This window comes from Betta splendens, chromosome 4 (assembly GCF_900634795.4).
Source record: "Betta splendens chromosome 4, fBetSpl5.4, whole genome shotgun sequence".
In the NCBI taxonomy this organism is placed as follows: Eukaryota; Metazoa; Chordata; class Actinopteri; order Anabantiformes; family Osphronemidae; genus Betta; species Betta splendens.
In genome coordinates this window covers 16,159,851-16,178,458 of record NC_040884.2, presented here as the reverse complement: position 1 = coordinate 16,178,458, position 18,608 = coordinate 16,159,851, and the positions used below count along the sequence as shown (strand labels likewise).

Below are 18,608 nucleotides of genomic sequence, written 5' to 3'. Positions count from 1 at the left end.
TAGGGAAGAAAGCTCATCGACTACTTTTAAACGGCTGAAAAGTGTTAAATCATCTGCAGTCATGCTTCTGCAGATGTGTCCATTTGTCGGGGAATAAATCAGAGGCTGATGCAGAATCCATTTTGAACTTTCACTTGGCGAAGGCTGATGGTCCTCTGTGCCTCTGTTAATACTCATCGTCATTCATCACAAGCATGACTGGTGTGAGCCTCACTCCGACACAAGTGTTCGCAGGTTTTACCAAAATGCTCCAATGAGTCAAAGTTGTTGGTGGCTGTTTGTATATGTGGGATTTTATTACTGTTTTTATTTAATTATCATCCCTTTACTTACATGTTGCTGTTGGTTTTGGTTAATTGGCAGCTGGTGGTAGCTCTTACTTATACAAGCATTATTAAAGCTGCTCATGTTACAGTTCATAATCGGCCGATGGCGCTTCACTTCGCCCGCTTCGTGTTTCTTGGCAGCGGGAGATGGCCGCCTGCAATCAGATGGGCCGATAAATGGCCGCCATCGAGGCTGTCTGTTCCGTTGAGACTTGGGGTTGTGGACGTTGACACTCGCTGATGGTGAAGTAAACACACAGCGCGCCCCTGCGTGCACACAGGACCAGACCGCCTGCCAAGCTGCTGCTCTGCCAGCGTTGGATCCCGACTGAGACGAGTCATATCACTGTGGATGTAGCGTGAATGTGAATAAGAGAAACTATTTTGATAGAGTTGTGAGCATATTGTACTACTGCAGTATGTGGTAATGTGATCTTTAGGGGCAATAATTCATGGATAATGCATCACCTCGCTCAGTTCCATGACCCGGCACATTGAGGTTGACAACTGGATCATCTAATAAAGTACGATATTTATTACAACTTATGAATAAATGCTGTACGTTGACTGTACTGTACCATCAAACACGCGCGTTAAACAATGAGTGAAGGAAATGATGTTCTCTCCTTTCCCTCATTCCAAAGCTGAATATAAGGCATAAACACGTCACAGTAAATAGCAGCGTGCTGTACAAAGAATCTCATTTCGGTTGGATAATAGGCTGCTCTGCACACGTTTATGTCCAATACGTCGGCGGGCATTCGTGCCTGTGGAGGCGAGCGCAGTGCGACGCGTCTTCATGAACGCGGTGAGATGGATGAGCCATTACGGCGCCCGGCGCTAAATGCAGTGGAGGTCTCGCTCTTACTCTGTGCGTGTGCGCTTGTCGGCGCCGAAGGGGCTCTAATTGGTGGAGCCAAACGCTTCCAAGTCACCTTTGGCAGGTAATTCTGGCCGTTTAACCCCAGCTGCACCTGTCCAGCTCTGACTGATCACCTCCCCTCACTCCTTTTCCTCTGTCTCGTCCTCCTCCCGAGACAAAAAAAACCCCCAAGGTGACCCGAGCGAGTGGGTTTTCTCTCTATGAAGCCGTTCCGCTTCACAGTCTCTTCTCTAAATCCCGAAAGCCCGACTTGTGCGATTGTTTCTTTGCGCGCGCGAGGGGATGTGTTGGGTCGGTTAAACACAGCTGCTTCTGTGTCATTTTATGCGTAACTGCGAGATTACGATCAGACGTCCGCCCGCACGCTTCCATCTAAGATGAGAAAGGAAAAATCTCTTTTATCAGCCAGAGTGCCTCAGAAAATGAAAAACTGAAAGGACAAGTGTGGTCCCGACTCCCTGTGGTGAAAGCTGATCATTTGGGTTATTTAAGGATGCTCGAACAAGCAAGGGTTATTATGAGCGTAAAGCACATGTGAGCAATGCAAACTTTGCTCACATTCCTCACTCTCTCACAATCCGAGCCTCTGAACACAGTTTTGGTTCTTTTCTTCCCGATTGTGAGCAAAAACAACCTTTTCTTGCCTTTGTTCACGCAGTGATGGGTCTCTACCGACGTGCGTCTCTGTTGTGTTGACCCTATTGATTTGCCGCCCGCACTGTATTATCTTAAAGCCTATGTACATGTCTGTCCACAGGGAGAAGTGCATTAGGCTTGTTGGTTTATTATCAGCACTCATCCATTAGCAAACAGGACAGAGGACGACCAGATTCTATGATTCTTGTCCAGTTAATATGATCTTTTATTCATATTTTATACACTTTGTCCCTGTGTTATCTTTTCTATTTCTAGTGGGTATTCTTTCTAAATCACCCACTTGCAAACATACCATAGCAGGCTTCACTGTAGTCATGGGAAAGTGACACTGATGAAATTGCGGCGTCCCCGGCACCTTGTCATTGCCTGTTGTTCTGGTGCTCAGATTAAATGTGCTGTGCAGTTACAAACACCCTCTGTTGTCAGGTAGCAATCAATAGCTTGTCTTCTGCTTTCAGTTCCCATCTCTGCCTTCGCCTTCCGCAAATCACCTTGGACAAAAGCTGCTCCCCTGGACCCGGCACCACCAAGTACCAGATCGGCCCTAATTATTCCCCTCTGTCTGCCTTCTTTCCCATCATGCAGCTCTCCATCACGCCATCACATGGGATTTGGGCGAATTATGCTCTTCTGTAGATTTGCGTACAGTATTTGTTGCCACAGAATAGGCCCCTCCTTTCCCTGGAGCCGATCCCAGGGTTCCTCTTCATAGAAAGAACATCCTGTCACATTTGTCATTATCCATTGACTCCAGCTTGATTATCACTGAATGGTCACATGCTGATAATGGTGATGATCTCCTAAGATATCCGCTTTCAGGGACTCTCGAGTATTATTGTCACTGCTGGGAAAGGAACCAATACAGTAAGAGTCCAACAACTGGGTGACTACATTCAATTCAATTTCCCCGATGGAGGCACCGGGTCTGGGTCTCTGCACGGCGGCTGTTCCTTTTTTTTCCTTCCTCACTTGGCTTCTCTTGGCGCGGTTCGAGCATAAGCCGCATTCTTGGCACATTGGGTTTGACTTTCCTGTGTGAATAGAGATTATTCGGCTGACGAAAGGACAATCTGTGTCTGTTACTGTGGCTTGTTAATGCTGCAGCTGCTAATCTGAGATACTGTACAGCGGGGAATGGGATGAAGGGATGAATGGGTGGAGAAGTGGCATGATGGAGCTTCAATGGAGTGTTTGAGGTGCGGATTAAAGGAGGTAAGAGTGTGTAAGAAAGTGGGACAGAAGAGAAATACACAACTCTCAAGATGGACTAAATCTACAAAATAACATGTTTGGCTTTTTTTCTTCTTCTTTTCATCTTCAATAGTGCAGGTTTTTATGCACATGACTTATTTTAGGTAATATGCAGTTCAGCAATTAAATCCTACCTGATCCTGACACATAGAGCCTTCTAGTGCCTGTTCCATCCCCTGAAAAATGATTCTTCACACTGCAGAGGAGGGATGTAGTTATTCCTCTTTGAATGATTTGACTGTTGAATGGTCGTCTCCAGTCAAAGCCAGTTCAAACAGAGCTTTCCTCATTGCCCCAAGACTTCATTTTAACTTACCATTGTGTAAAGGATTGGTAAAGAAGTCACTATAGATACTGTGTGCTTGCTATATATGCACTGTATGTGGAGAGCAGGTCTTTCAGTTTGCTTGGTGATGCTGCAAGAATAAGTCCTTGAGGGAAAAACTCACAAGTGAAGGAGCGAGGGAGGTGGGTTGCTTCATTCCACTCTTCTGTTGGAGGAACTTCCATTTCAGACGTTGTGCAGTTCTCCCATAAATATGCAGGCCATTGAAGGTGCTATGCTGTATTCATGCACAGCTGATTTGGATTCAGAGGTCGTATTTCATATAATGTCCCACATGCACACGCATTAGCATTAGCGGTAGTCTGACAGACTCTAGGAGGGGCCTGTTCTGACATTTAGATTAATCGTGCTCTTCTGGGACTGTGGTTCCAGCTGCGGTGGGATCGCATTGTATACCTCTGTGCGTGTGTGTGGGTTTATGAGTCACAGTTTACTTCAAGGGAGAGAGGAAGCGATAGGAAGCGACGGCGGTATCGTGTCACCTGTTACTGTGGTCACCGCGCGCTTCTCAGACGCAGCGTGATCGGCAGGTAAGGCAGTGAGGAGAGAGCATGTGCATGAAAAGCAGCTGGAGACTGAAGAAGCGAGAGAAGCAGCAAAGCAGAGAGAAAAGATAAAGTGTGTGTGTTTTTTTTGTTTTGTTGTCGTGTTCATGCTGTGGATGGAGAAACCCAGGCCAAGGCCACATGTAATGACTTATTGTCTCTGATGTGTAAATTAGCCACATTTCCAACCAATATGCACAGATGAGCTCCATGTTTGTAGCTTGGTTTTAATACATTAAGAATGAAAGTGCTTCACAAGTATTAGCATTCAGCTCCAACTGCAGAATCAGTAGCAAACCTCTTTTTGCATTGTCTCCTTAATATTTTCTAATATTTGCTCTTAGTATTAGCTGAAACACTGTTTTATATTCTGGAGAACAGAGAAATTCATAACTGCACTGTGGCCTGTGCTTTCTGTAATTTAACTTTTATCTAATTCCTTTTGTCTCTAGTGGATTATTTAATTTTCTCTTAGTATAAGTTATTTCATACTTGGTGTGAATTTTATTTGTAGTGTGAGGATTTTTTCTGCTTTTGGCCACTGAGAATGTGTTGAGAATGTGTTTACAAAACCATCTTTGAGAGGTAGATTAAGATTTTCTCCTCACAGATTTTCTTAAGTTGACTTTGTTCTTATCCTGTTCAATGCTAGAGATCTGCCTGATTTATCAACTTTGTGGATAAAAATTATCTCTTTTTTGTTTCATCTTGGCTAGAGATGAGTCTCTCTACACCGTGCCAGAAAAAATTTACATCAACTTTTTCAATTGATGAGCCACGTACCAATCTGTTACTGCATTGCATGGAGGAAGAGTTGGGAAACTTGCTCTTGCTATCGTATTAAACACTTTACTTAACCTGATCCTTTGTTACCCTTCCACTTCCAGAAATGTATGGATAACCTGAAGCCCCCAATTGCAAAAAAATATATCTCTATGAGTTTTTCATGAGTAGTAGCACATAACAAACCTCATTGTAAACAGGATAAGCAACATCTTTACACTTAAAGGGGGCATTTTCAATTAGAAACACCTTAAGCTCTGGGAAAAGCCTGAATCGATGCACAATTACTAACCACATTTTGTTACTGCACAGATGAAAATGCACAAAGACCTAAATCAATAACTATGGACACACATACACTTGGTACTGTATACACACACACACACTCCTCTCAGCCAGCTGTGCTCTCACTTCGCTTTGCTCTGGGGCTGTGTGATTTCACTGGTGTAATGGTGAACTGCACATGTCGGTGTTGTCGGTTTTACTGCAGCAGGAGGATCAAAGCAAAGACTCCTGGGTATATTGTTGCTCATTCCATCCTGGAGTTTCTCCTCAGCTACGGTAACACTGGGTTAACATCACCAGCACGCTTCTCTCCTTACTACCATACAGCATACTGTATAACCTATCTGTGTCTTAATGTGTCTAATTAAGTCCGATTTTATATGCACAGAACTCACTGCACTCTTATTTGGTACATTCACATTAGTATGCAGCAGCTGCATTTAGAAATGATGGCTTTATTTGAAAATGCTTTTACCGCTATGATTCTTAGTCATCAGTCAATCATTAAACTAAGTGCATGCCCAGAAATAACTGTTTTTTCACTTAGAGTCACGCCACGACCACTAATTCCTGACAGCAGATGCATTCACATGCAGATGTTTCTAGATGCAGCAGACAATGGTAATGGAGGAAGTTAACAAAAGTCACAGAAGTGTTAATTAAATTCTAACTTCCACTCAGCAGCCACAACATTGGCCTTAATTTAAGGTCTTAAGAACTGTTTAATTGCTGCCTAATGTATTCCACCCTTTGACAGATGTTCCCCACCTCGCTTGTCAGAGGTTTTAGTATTGTACTGTAGGTGATTAGTGTAATTTTATGGTCAATTTGTGAAAACCTTTACTTTAATTGCAGTTTTTTTCAATATGCAACATGTTAAAATTAACATTAATCAAACTGTTTTTTTATTAATTTATTCTAGAGAAAATGACTTGGTTTGACTAGATTCGTGTTAGTAGTCCTGTGTGCTTGAATTAAGAAAAAAAAAATTATGTTTTGTAGTTTAAATGCATAATGTCAATTTATTGGAGGCAGTGTGTAGACGAGGTCCTGGGTTAAATTAAAGAGTGAGTAGTGACCGAGGGAGTGATTTTCTACTATATTATGAAAGTATTTAAACACAGCTGGCACATTGCAGTGGTATGTGTAATAAACCCACAGTTTCATACAGTTCTCTCATAGCACATTAGATAAATACCAATAGTAAATGGGAAGGAGGATTAAATTGATCAGCATAAACGACAAACAGATTATCATAAATTACAAATTCTAAGCACACTAATGTTTAAAAAGCACCTAAGCAGATTGATGACTTTACTGGTCACTAGTGCATCAGTGCTGAGGGCTATAACTTGCAAACACTCACAGAAGAACTGTTGCTGAAAGGCCATACATCAAAGAAAAAAAAAACACAGCATTTTTGTTTTTGTTTTTTAGCCAGGCCACAGTGGACCCAAAAACGCTGTTATCTTAATTACAAATCTGACCACCACATAATTCAGCCTCACCCACAAACTTAAGCCTCAGCTTGTGCGGTTGTCGGATGAAAGACAAATGGGCACTGACGAGGAGGAGAAACCAGGGGAGTCGGAAAAAGAAGTGTTAATAGATGGCTAGCAGGCGGAGGCAAGTGGGTCAGAGGGGGAGGAAGGGCTGAATGAATAGAAAATGAAACGGGAGACGCGGCCAAGCTGATATTCAGCATCAACAGTCTTCACCAGGACTGATAGGCTGTCAGAGGTGCACCGCATACCATTAAATCCACATATTCTTCTCCCATGGTTATAAATTAGACAATGAATTGGTATTCTGCTTATGCGGCTCCTCTCTCAAGTCCACTGTGGCCCCGACGCGTACGCTGCAGCCATTTCTTTGCATAATCAATAGTTTTTAATTCAAAAGTTTTTTTGTTTTTTTGCATTTAGCTTGCACCAAACTTTTTTGTTGTTCCTAATTTGCCCGCTGGTGTTGCAATAGATCATGTTGACAGTCACGCAAGGCTGGGGTAATTAATGGTCAAATCAACCGGGATCAACTGGGAAGGAGTCGGAATGTGAGACCAGGAGATTAATTAACGATGGGATGAAGTTGTTACTGTACATTTCACGAGGCGGCGAGAGAGGAGCGGCTGGACCCTAGGCTGATGTTTGTCTGATGTCTGAGGCCGTGTTTCGTTTTGTTTTTCAAATTCGTGGAAATCATTTAGCAGAGAGACAGCAGAGCACGTCGGCTTTGATCTGTGATTGAAAGGATTTGTTTCATGATCTCCTTTATCGTCTGTTTTCCCTTTGTGTCTAGACTGCGACTCGAGCGAACGAGTGACTTTGAACTCGTTCAAAATCAAACAAATGCTTATTTCTCTCTCTTTTGATGCGGACAATGAGAATGTGAGTTATTGAATTCAACTTTGTGAAACGCTAAATGAATCACTCGATAAGCAGGTGCCGTAAGCCGACGCCATGCGTAGCGGAGGAGTGTCCGTGTGTGAGTTTGAGTGATCTGTTTCATCACAGTGCTCAGACTGTAAAGCTGCCACATGTACTCATCCATACGCTGCAGTGTGAAACAACAATAATATCAGTGCTTTGAATCAAATACATATAGTCTATTACAAGCCAGTTACTTGTACCTTCCTACTGTAGCACCTGGATGACCCACATGTATCTGTAGTCATGGCTGCCGGTTCGACATGCATGTGTGCTATCATTTCCCTAAGTGGCTGGAGCTACTGCAGCTGAGATGTTCATTAAGTCTGTGTAGCACACGCACTCAGAAAATGATTTCAATCAGGACTGGAGGAAATGATTTCCAGGCAACGGCTTCATCGTGACAATAATTCATTTTGCGTTTCTGCTCTGTTTTCGGGGTGTGTGTATATGTTTATATGTGTGTATATATGTGTATATGTATGCACAGCTGGGTAGACTCTCTTATCTGTGATGCTGAAGGTTTCTTGGAATCCATACAGGGGCTCTTCTACATGCAGAATACTGTTGATCACTGGTGTGTGTGTGTGTGTGTGTGTGTGTGTGTGTGTGTGTGTGTGTGTGTGTGTGTGTGTGTGTGTGTGCGCATACAGTGACCCCCCCCCCCCCCCCCCAGCTGTTGAACCCATCCCCCACCCACTCTCACATGACACCGTACATCGAATGGTTTGTTCATCTTGTTAATGTGCCTCGTGTAACGACGCATAAGAAAAACAGTCAGTGAAGCAGCGTAGGTTCTGCTTGAAGGCCGGTCTTAATAACTTTGGGGCGATGGGAGACTGCAGTGCCCCTGCTGGCTCCGCGGGCCCACCTACACGCGTCACATGCGGCGCTGGGCGTAGCGTGAAGCGGTGGCACCGTGCAGCAGCACAGGAAGCTGTCTGTGTGCGTAGTATCGCCACTGGAGCCCGGCTGCGTTCAGCATATAGAGAAGCCGCTTGAATAATTCACTCGCTGCCCATTTGAGCTGAACCCCCGTTCGCACCTCCCCGGCAGCGGCAGCTCCATCTCTGCATCTCAGCCTCTGTTATCACCTAATGACGAGTGTGACGGCGACATCACGGCGCACAGGCCTCTGTGTGGACAGTGTTCATTTAAATATAATTGACAGAAGTGCAACCCAGGATGAGAGGTGTGTGATGCATAGGCCGAGCATGGCATCATTTATTGCAGCCTCCTGCCTGGAGTCAGCGCAAACCCTACAGATGGAAAACCCACGTACATAATTAATGTGAGCGCTTGAGTGTAGCAGAGCTGCTGTTGTGGTTTAACGCTGATGAGCAAGTCTGCGTTATCTTTTTGAGACAGTCGATATCCAAGCTTGGACGCGCCAAGATTAACATGAATGAACTCACGCTCCTGGAATTTAAGTCTCAGCTGTTGCTTTCGTTAGATTTTAGTTTTCACTCCATAATCCTAATGGTTCATTAGCCTGAAGTCTTCTCCGAGGCGTTCAGGGGTGCAGTGAGACCGCGCTGCTCTTTAGCTCTGAACTGCCGTTCTTGGACCGGAGCCCAAACGGGTCTCCGGAACCAAGGTGGAGCCTTCTCATCGCTGTTCTTCCTCCAAGTGCCGGCCGGTGTGTGTCGGTAGCGAGCTCGCAGGCAAACGGCTTCCCACTTGGCACTGTCTTATGCTCTCATTATTTCCTTGGTCCTCGTGGTGCATCAATTAACAGCGATCCTACGGTATGCCGTGGAGCCCTGAGGTGCGTGCGTGCGTGCGTGCCGCGCTCTCCTCAGCTGTGTTTTGACTGATGTGGGCAAACAAGGCATGACAGATCCTCTCAAATTGAAATGTCAGCCATCACGTTAATTCCTCACAATCAGTGTAAAGAGAGCGAGCGCGGGGGGGAGGAGGAGCGGGCAGCGGGCAAAACGGAGCAGTGACCCCCCCCCCCCCCCCTTTATTGCCCCTGTCCTTTTCAATGTTTCGTCCGCTACAGCTTCTTCTGTGATTCCGCATTGCCGCCCTGCACTGCCTTCACGTTTCTACCTTCGCCAGACGCTCACATCCTCTCGCTCTCTTTTCTCCCCCTCCCCCTTCTGTCTCTCTCTCTCTCTCTCCCTCCCTCTCCCTCTCTCTCTCTCCCTCCCTCGCTCCGTTCCAGCGAGATGAAGCAGGAGCTGGCAGAGGAAGGCAGCAGATGCTCCATCCTCTCCAAGCAGCACCGTTTCAACGAGCACTGCTGCATCCGCTGCTGCGCGCCCTTCACCTTCCTGCTCAACCCCAAGCGCCAATGCCTTGACTGCCAGTACAACGTCTGCAAGACCTGCTGCACCTACAGCAAGAAGGACAAAGCCTGGCTCTGCTCCGCTTGCCAGAAGGGCAGGTGAGTGCTGCCGTGCACGCTCGCGCTCGCGCGCACGCCGGGAGCAGAGATGGGAGAGATTAGGTTAATGGCACTGGAATTAAGGGATGGGAATGAAGGAATGTGTCGGCTGGCGTTTATGCGAGAGCAGGAAGGGATTGGGAGCAGAAGCAGGTGGAGGGAATAGGGGCAGTGTATGAGACAGATGTGGGGGAAGAAGTGAGTGAAAGAGGAAAGAGGGAACACACACTTTGACAAAGTCAGTGCTGCCAGGATTTTTTTGGAGGTTGAGATAATGATTTTATCCCAGCTGCGTAAAATTGCCGCTCTGAGGAGATGTGGGGTCATTTGCGACGACAGTGACGAGAAACTGGGACAGAAAGGAGGAGGAAATGGAGGGAAATGAAAGGGGAAGAGAGGGAAATGTGAGAAGAGGGCGGAACAGTCGTGTGTACGTTGCTGAGGGGGAGAGAGAGGTGTGGACGTATGTGAGCGAGGGAGATGAATAATCAGGCAGGTGGCACCTTTTCTACAAGCAGTTTAATGTTCTACAAAAATGTCTTTGATTTTTATGATCCTCCTCGTTTCAAGTGTGCCTGTTTGGAGTCTGCTAGATATCAGAGTTTTAGAGGAAAGAGTGTGTGGGGGGGCGCACATTTATGATTTATGGAACAAGAGAAACGGTACGAGGAGCAGCTGAGACGGGGGAATTCCCTGCAGCTAGTTGTATTTGCAAATGAGCGGCGTGTGTGCGTTTGTCTGTCGAGGTTGTTTATGCATGCACGTCTCCTCAAAGCCTTGGGAGTTGCGCTAGTGCCCCGACTCAACACTGGCTGAATATTAAGCTGTGTGCGTCTGGGCGACATGGGCGGGGTGGTGGGAAAAGTCCGACGCTGGCGTCTCTGTGGATGGAGCGTGGCGGATTTATAGTAAAATCAGTAATGTGATCTACGGGATGCTGGATGTGCAGGAGGTGACACTCGGGATTTCCTGGTTTCTAGAAGGTGTGAGGGCACATGATTGTAAAGCTCTGTCCAAAATTGCGTTGCCCCTCCACTTGGCCTTAATTCTCCACGTCAATCCCTCCACTCCATTGCCATTGATTTGTGCTGCACGGTGAGTTAGACCCTTGGGAGCTGGCATGTGAGATATGGTGAAAGAGGGAGGAGGCGCGGGAGCAGGAGAGAGGAGGAGGAGGAGGAGGAGGGAAAGAGCGCGATGGCAGTGAAAGGAGGTGGCGAGGTTTGCATCCATCATCACCCCCACCGCCGCTCCTCCCCTCCCTGGATCTCTGTCTTCATGCGTATCGACCCGGGGTGCGGTAATGTTCTCGTTACTGTAGAGTCACAGATGGGCCTGATGTCACGGCACCGCTGTCGACCAGCTAACATGTAAATACAGCACTTTTCATTAGCGCATTAAACGGGCTTAAATCTGGCTTTAACGTGAATTACTCTCTCTGGGTGGAGTCGTGATTTACGGCTTGCACAGGCTTCGAACTAGAGGAGCTGCGAACGGCAAGGAGGGAGGTTAGAGGCGACGCTGACGTGGAGACATTGTGCAGTCAGTTAAGTCAGTCAGTCCAAAACAACAGGAACAATATAATCCTACAATAGGTATTCATAATAGATCAACTGATTTGGGTCTGATCGTTACGTTACATGAGGGAGCAGGCGAATGGTCTCGCTCACATGCACCAGCATGGCCACGCTGCTCACAAGTGTGATCTGTGGACGCAAAGCAGATTTGTACCCAACACACACACGGGCACATTCAGAGGCTAAAGTCACCCACTCACACATGGATGCAAATATTAATACGCAGACGGAACAGGATGTGTGGACACATGCCTGCAAGCGGATGGATGGATGGATGGATGGATGGACGGACGGACGGACGGACGGACGGACGGACGGACGGACGGACGGACGGACGGACGGACGGACGGACGGACGGACGGACGGACGGATGAATGAATGGATGGCTGTCTGGCTGTCTGGATGGATGGATGGATGGATGGATGGACGGATGGGTGGATGGATGGATGGATGGATGGATGGATGGATGAATGCATGAATGGATGGCTGTCCGGATGGACGGATGGACGGATGGACGGATGGACGGATGGACGGATGGACGGATGGACGGATGGACGGATGGATGGATGGATGGATGGATGGACGGATAAATGGATGGATAAATGGATGGATGGACGGATGGATGGATGGATGGATGGATGGATGGATGGATGGATGGATGGATGGATGGATGGATGGGTTGATTGATGGGTGGGTGGGTGGATAAATGGATGTATGGATGGATGGGTGGGTGGGTTGATAAATGGATGGATGGATGGATGGATGGATGGACGGACGGATGGCTGGATGGGTGGATGGGTGGATGGAGCGATGAATGGATGGCTGTCTGGCTGTCCAGATGGACGGATGGATGGATAAATGGATGGATGGATAGATGGACGGATAAATGGATGGATAAATGGACGGACGGATGGGTGGATGGGAAGGTGGGTGGATAAATGGATGTATGGATGTATGGGTGGGTGGGTGGATAAATGGATGGATGGGTGGATGGATGTTCATGGACTTGTTGGATGTTTTCAAGACAAGTGCAGAGCATTGATAACAGATGGCACATGAGGAGATAAGTGATTCAGCTCCTGTATAATAACACCTTTCTAGTCTCACACACACACACACACACACACACACACACACACACACACACACACACACACACACCCCAGCCTTCCTTGTGAGCGGGTGAGACAAACGCAGGCATTTGTAGTCTGGGTGGATGAACTGCACACACCGTCACCACGCACAGAGCAACACACCGGCACTTCGATCACAGTCATCTGTCATCTTTCAAAAGCAAAAGTCAGGGTGTTTTTTCTTCTTCTCGCTGCAAAGCTAAAGCAGCAGGGAAAATGTTAAAGGAGAAGAGCCAGAGATGAAGAGAGATGAAGGTCAAGTAAAGCAAGAAAAGGGAGGGGCCGGGACCAAAAGACATTTAGAAAGGGAGCAAAGCACCTGCCTCCGCTGTCTCAGCGAGCAAAGGGCCATTAAATCTTCCCTTTGTTTGCGTTGTTCCTCTGCTGGTTTTATTTCCCTGCCTTGTGTCCGTCTCTGCCGATTTTATTTCCCGCTCGTGTTCCCCTTCATGTTCCGGCTCCCCCATTCTGTCACGTCTGCTCCAGAGCCGCGTCGTACGCTGCTGTGGTGAGACCGGCGTCCCTGTGGATTAGTGTGTGCAGATATGGGACTGGAAAGTGTGAAGGGAAAAGGTCACACACACACACACACACACGCACACGCGCACGCACACACGCACACACGTTCATCGCGTGAACTTAACTGCTGTATTTACTGATGGTGATCGTTGTGTAGCCAGAAGCTGCTCCGTCTCCTTCCCTCCCGTTCACTGAACCCGCGTCTCCCCTGCTCATAAAGCAATATTAATTTTAGCATCTCCAAATGGCGCCACAACAAAAGCGGCGCATGCGCTCCATGAACCCGCTGCCGGACGAGCACCTGCGGCTGCGGTGGGAGGGGCTTCTCTGTCCTCGTTGGGGTATTTATATCGGCGTGGCTGACTTTGACAGGAAGCTGTGCCGCGCAGCTTCCAGGCCGCGTGCGTCCCGCCTCCGTTCAGCCGCTCTCGCGTGTTTTCCCGATAATGAGGCGAATCGGGCGGGCTGCGAGGCCCAGCGGGTAACGCACAGACCGCGCCCATCGCCCATCGCGCTGCATCAGTGTGAAACTCCACATCGAAAAAAAAAAAAAAAGCAAATCGACTAAAACGAGGCGTCTGAACGTTCCAGGATATCCAGGAAGCTGTTCATCAATTGAAACAGTTTGCCGGCGCCTGAACCGGCTCCTCGTCGCTCTGGGCTGCAGGCTACTAATCACTCTCCATCCTTTCATATGCTGCTCCTCTCTCCTCCTTTTGTGGCTTCACTCGGTCGAAGCGTTCGCGTTCTGCACGAGAAGCAGACGCAGCCCAGCGGCGCCGCATTAGATGCCGCCATCATATGCACGGGTGCGTGCGTTGCTACTTACTTATTCAGTCCTGAGCTCATTGCCAGTGGTGCTGCCTTCGGGTTATTCCCAGCATTTCATGATCGATGGGAAACTACTCGCGTGGGGTTATTGCCTGGGTTTCACGCGGAGCGGCTGCAGCACGGAGGCGATTGGAGGTCTCGTGATCTCCCAGTCGGTTTACGCGGCGACGGGTCAGAATGGAAGTTAAACCTCTTGTTGTTTTCTCACCGGGTCAGAGGGATCGGGGACACGGGCTGTTTGCACAGAGTGGTGCGAGAGGCCGGTAACACCCGAAGGCACTTGCGCCCCGCAGCTTGCAGCGTCCTAACCCTTTAATGCCGCTCGAGCACAGTCGCTCGGTTGTGCCGAGTTTTGCGTCGCGGCGCTAATCTAGCGCTCGCTTTGAACCTAATCGCTTCAAAAGGGGTCAAAAAGTTGAACAAATTACTGCTACATCTTCTCGCATTTACCAGATTACAGGGAGGAGGCGGCTTGACCGGTTCGTGGAGCCGCAGCTGGTTAAACAGAACTATTACTGAAGCATAGCCTCCCATTGACTCACTGGAGGTAACTGCTGTAGCCTGTGGCTTCTATATTTGAAATGACATACAAATATAACATTTATCGCACTAAATTAAAATCCTCATCATCCAGTCCCTCTCTGCATCGGTTATATCTGTCAGCGAGTTTGGCAGGGAATGATAGAAAACTCTGAGGTGCTGAATGAATAGTAATCACCCCCCCCCCCCCCCCCCCCCCCTCACACTTCACCCCTCACTTATTCTCTTGCACCCTCATGCCTCCCTCAGGCACATCGCGCTGTCTGATGTGCTGCCACGGCGAACCTCCGTAGCATGAAAGAAATAAGATATTGGCACTACAGGGTTTTCATATTCCGTGCACATTCTGTGCCTGTCAACCCCAAAACCTCCTTTAATGAAAGCAGATTACTAGTTATTTTCCCAAGATCTCAGCATTTCCATGTGTACTGTTAACATGGGACTGCATTTTATGTTTTATTCATTGCGCAGGCGGCTTTTAGGAACAAAATGGCGACGTCGATGGATCCATACTGCAGGTGGCACATGTTTTTAAATAGTATGATTTACTGTAGATTTTAGTGCTTGCTTGTTTTGTGCCTTCGCTATTTTCTGACGAGGCGTCTTCAGTCACAGCGGCATTGACCTTTGACCTTATTCACACAAAACATCATCGCGTTTATCCAGTGGATGTATTTGTGGAATGTGGTCATGATTGACATGTGTATTCCTGAGTTATGGTCATCACGACTTTGATCTTTGACGTGCCACATTGATGAGAATAAGACGGGTATGAGTTTGCTGTGGTCTTGACCTTTGACCTCTGAAACGTTTTATATTGCACGATCGAGTGTCATGGTTTGTTTGAAAAGCACTAGGTGGACAAACACACAACAAACACTTCACACATAGACTTAATGTTCTGGGAAATAAAGCCCGTGTAAATTAATAACAATTAGCAGAATATGCTAATGCCAGTAGCCCACTCTCCCCGAGGACGATGTGTATGTGCACACTATTATTTCTCCTCTTGCTCCCTCTCCTCCCCCCTCACTGTGCTGCATATCAATGGCTGCTCATCGCTCCAGGCCTCTGTCTCATTGCACCTCTTCTCCCATTTTTCAGCGCTCTAAATGAGGCTTAGCCGGTGCTTCGCTGCAGCGCTGGCTGCACTCTGCTCACCTTGTTTAGCTATGATTTCCCACCTGAGTGAGAAGTGCTGTTTGATCTCATTTTTTTTTTAAATCGCCCGATGTTATTAAATCTGTATCTCATAGGTTGCTGTAACTACAAGTTCGATGTTGCCGGCTCCCCGTAGGACTGCAGTCGTGCCCGATGGGCTCTAAAAGTGCAGAACTCATATTTGCCATGTTTTGATTGCTTTGGTGATAAAGAGGCTTGTCATGATATACCGTCAACAGGACGAAGGGAGGCGTTTTACACCGTGTCGCGGCAGAGAACCTTCTGAACCATGTTTTGAGCTAGAGCTGCTTCACTGATGACACCGCGCTCACACTTTTATCATGGTCCAACAAACGCGGACGGTTCAGTGTTGCTGAGCTTTTATGCTGTTGGCTGAGTCGCCCGTAGGCAGCCGCTGTTCAACTGAACCACACCGAGCGACCAAAGGAAAACAAAAGGATCCAGTCCGTGCCTTTCTTCGAGCTGTTCTGCCTTTTGGGCTGTTTGTTTAGAGCAGCCACGGAGGAATCCATGCGACGCTGACGGACTCCGACGGGATCAAAGCGCCGTTCGGCGCGCGGCTGCTAATGGGAGAAATATCAAAGCGTCGAGGAGACACACGTGGACACGAGTCCAGTGGACGCGAGTGCAAACAGAAAATGAGTGTCACAAGTGCTCAAAAACACATTGCATTAATAGCGAATTGAGATACCAGGTCTAATTTTAGACTAGCCAAAAAGATTAATTAACAAATGAATTGTTTTTAAACTACCAGCTCTACATAATTGCGTGTCTCTGGTTGTACTGTTTAATGATTTTTTAATTTAATGATTTTTGATGATGACATTTTTTGCAACTTCAGGTCCTAATAGTTGTTAGAGCTCTTAATCGAAGTCCCATTTGAGTGGATCTTTATTCACCTGACCTGCAGAGACAAGCGACAGCGGCTCTGCAGGTTCTGCAGCGTCTGCCTGGCTTCAGACAACAAACTCATACATTTTGAATGAAACTCTCTTCTCCAGTCCCGCTCTCGCACTCTCGTGCTATTTTGTTCTGCATGTGTCTGCATGCTTCGAACTGGTCCTCCCCTGTCTTTTAAACGTTCGTGACCTCCGACGTACTGACCATTCTCCGTCCGCGCCGTCCTGGGTATTCTTTGCTCTAGGGCTTCAGGTTACAGGAAGATTCAATTTACTGCGATTTAATGGTTCTCTGCATCAACATCCCTCCCTGTGGGCTGTCACTTCATTATGCTGATCCTCAGATTTCCGGCATTTAGATTCACATTTCATGCATTTAACTGTTTTTTTTTATCCACTAAGGAGAGCAGCAGTCGCAGCAACTACACTTGGACAAGAAATCCTAGATGCATAAATTTACATAAATCAGGCACTAAAATACTTTCACTCCATATTGTAATTTTTCTGTATTACTATTGCGAAACGTGTCACATGAAGAACATACAGTGCTGTATCTTTCTTCCAGGCTGATGAAAACACGCATCAGACGTTCATTGGCCTTGAGCGCAGGCGTCTTTCTGTCACAAGGTTCACTCCCAGATGGAGAGTATCACCTTGATGTCTGGACTAATCTCACTCAGAGGTCACTGATAATAACAACATCTACTGAGCGAGTCCACGGTGCTGTATGTGCCCCTGGCTTTAACCCTCCACCTGCCCCAGTCACAGCCTCAATTGCTCATAGGTGAATAATGTTGTGGTACTGTGCAATGGCCAGCAGGTCCATGCATGCCTGAGATGAGAAGGCAGGGGTCCTTGTAAATGTGTGTGTCTGCATCCAAATGAACGTATCCCCATGTGATCTCTGTACTCTGTCGTTACTAGCGCGTGTTTCTATATTTAATATTTTGTGGAGCTTTCTGCCCTCGGATGTTTTTGCTTCGGGCCCCTCTGATGCTGCGCCGGGACGTTGTACCTTTTAATAAGGCTTAGATGGATAATTAAAAAGCTGGATGAACCATATTGTGGCTTGAAAATTCTCCAGTTCAGCTACATGGTGTAGCTTCCAGGGCATGGTGTTCTTTGTGTCCTCCCACACTGAGGTGGCAGCGTTATCAGTAAGTCATCCACGGTAGATTTGACTGTCACAGGGGCCATCAGCTGATGCATGGTGCTGCATTTCATCTATATAAGACTGATCTCTACGTGCAATCTGTTATCGTCACACTTCACTTCCCCAGCATATAGATACAGTGCTGTGCATCGCTGCACTGTTACAGTATTACAGTACTAGCACTCTGAGCTCCCACCAAAGTAGAAGTACAATAGTTGATGGATGCAGACGACCGTAATGTCCAAGACAGAAGCAGAAAGGCAGCAGCTACTAATGAGCTCTTTTTTTTTCAGCTCATGTTAAACAGGCTCTTGTGTTCGCGAGCCAGTCCTCCCTCAACCCCTCCATCTGTCTCGGTCAACACAGAATCAGTGGTGACACAAAAACACCGCGTTGTAAACGGTAAAGCATAGATGAGTAATAGAGAGTGCCGAGCATCGCCGATTAATCACCGCCCGTCTCCCACGGCCTGTCTGGCAAACTGAGACGGGCAGAGCGTGGTTTGCTGCAGTCTGTAACGGCGTTTGTGTCGAGAGAGAGCCGCAGGCGGGGGCCGTTGGCCTCCAGCGCGAGAAAAGCCAGCCCGGCATCCTGTGCCCGAGGTGTGGGGTCACGAATGTGGTGGCGGTAACAGAGACACGTGGAGCCAGGTGATTATAAAGAGCCAAGATTCACTGCAGGCTGCAACACAACGGGAATAAATACACACACACAATAGAACAAGAGCAAGAGCTGGTGAACTAATTATTTAAACAGTCTGAGGCTTATTTGACAGAATCCATTCACTGTTTGAACCTTGTTCGAGCTTTTGTTGCTCTGTGAATTGTTAAGTTGGCGCTTGTCATCTCTGTTGTAGAGAGCAAAAGGCGCCACGTTTCTA

General features: G+C 47.4%; 1 protein-coding gene across 7 annotated transcripts in view; it reads left to right on the top strand.

Moving 5' to 3' along the window:
* myripb (myosin VIIA and Rab interacting protein b) overlaps positions 1-18,608 on the top strand; it is a 60,447-nt gene that overhangs the window by 15,075 nt on the left and 26,764 nt on the right. For 6 of the 7 annotated variants that reach the window (XR_003785523.3, XM_029146380.3, XM_029146379.3 and 3 more), the window contains one exon: positions 9,673-9,894. The exons of the other annotated variant lie outside the window; for it this stretch is intronic. Coding sequence is in view for 5 of the 6 variants with exons in the window: in XM_029146380.3 (XP_029002213.1) it covers positions 9,673-9,894 (222 nt within the window). In the remaining variant the exon portion in view is untranslated. The remainder of the gene's footprint in view (positions 1-9,672; positions 9,895-18,608) is intronic. 7 annotated transcript variants of the gene reach the window in all.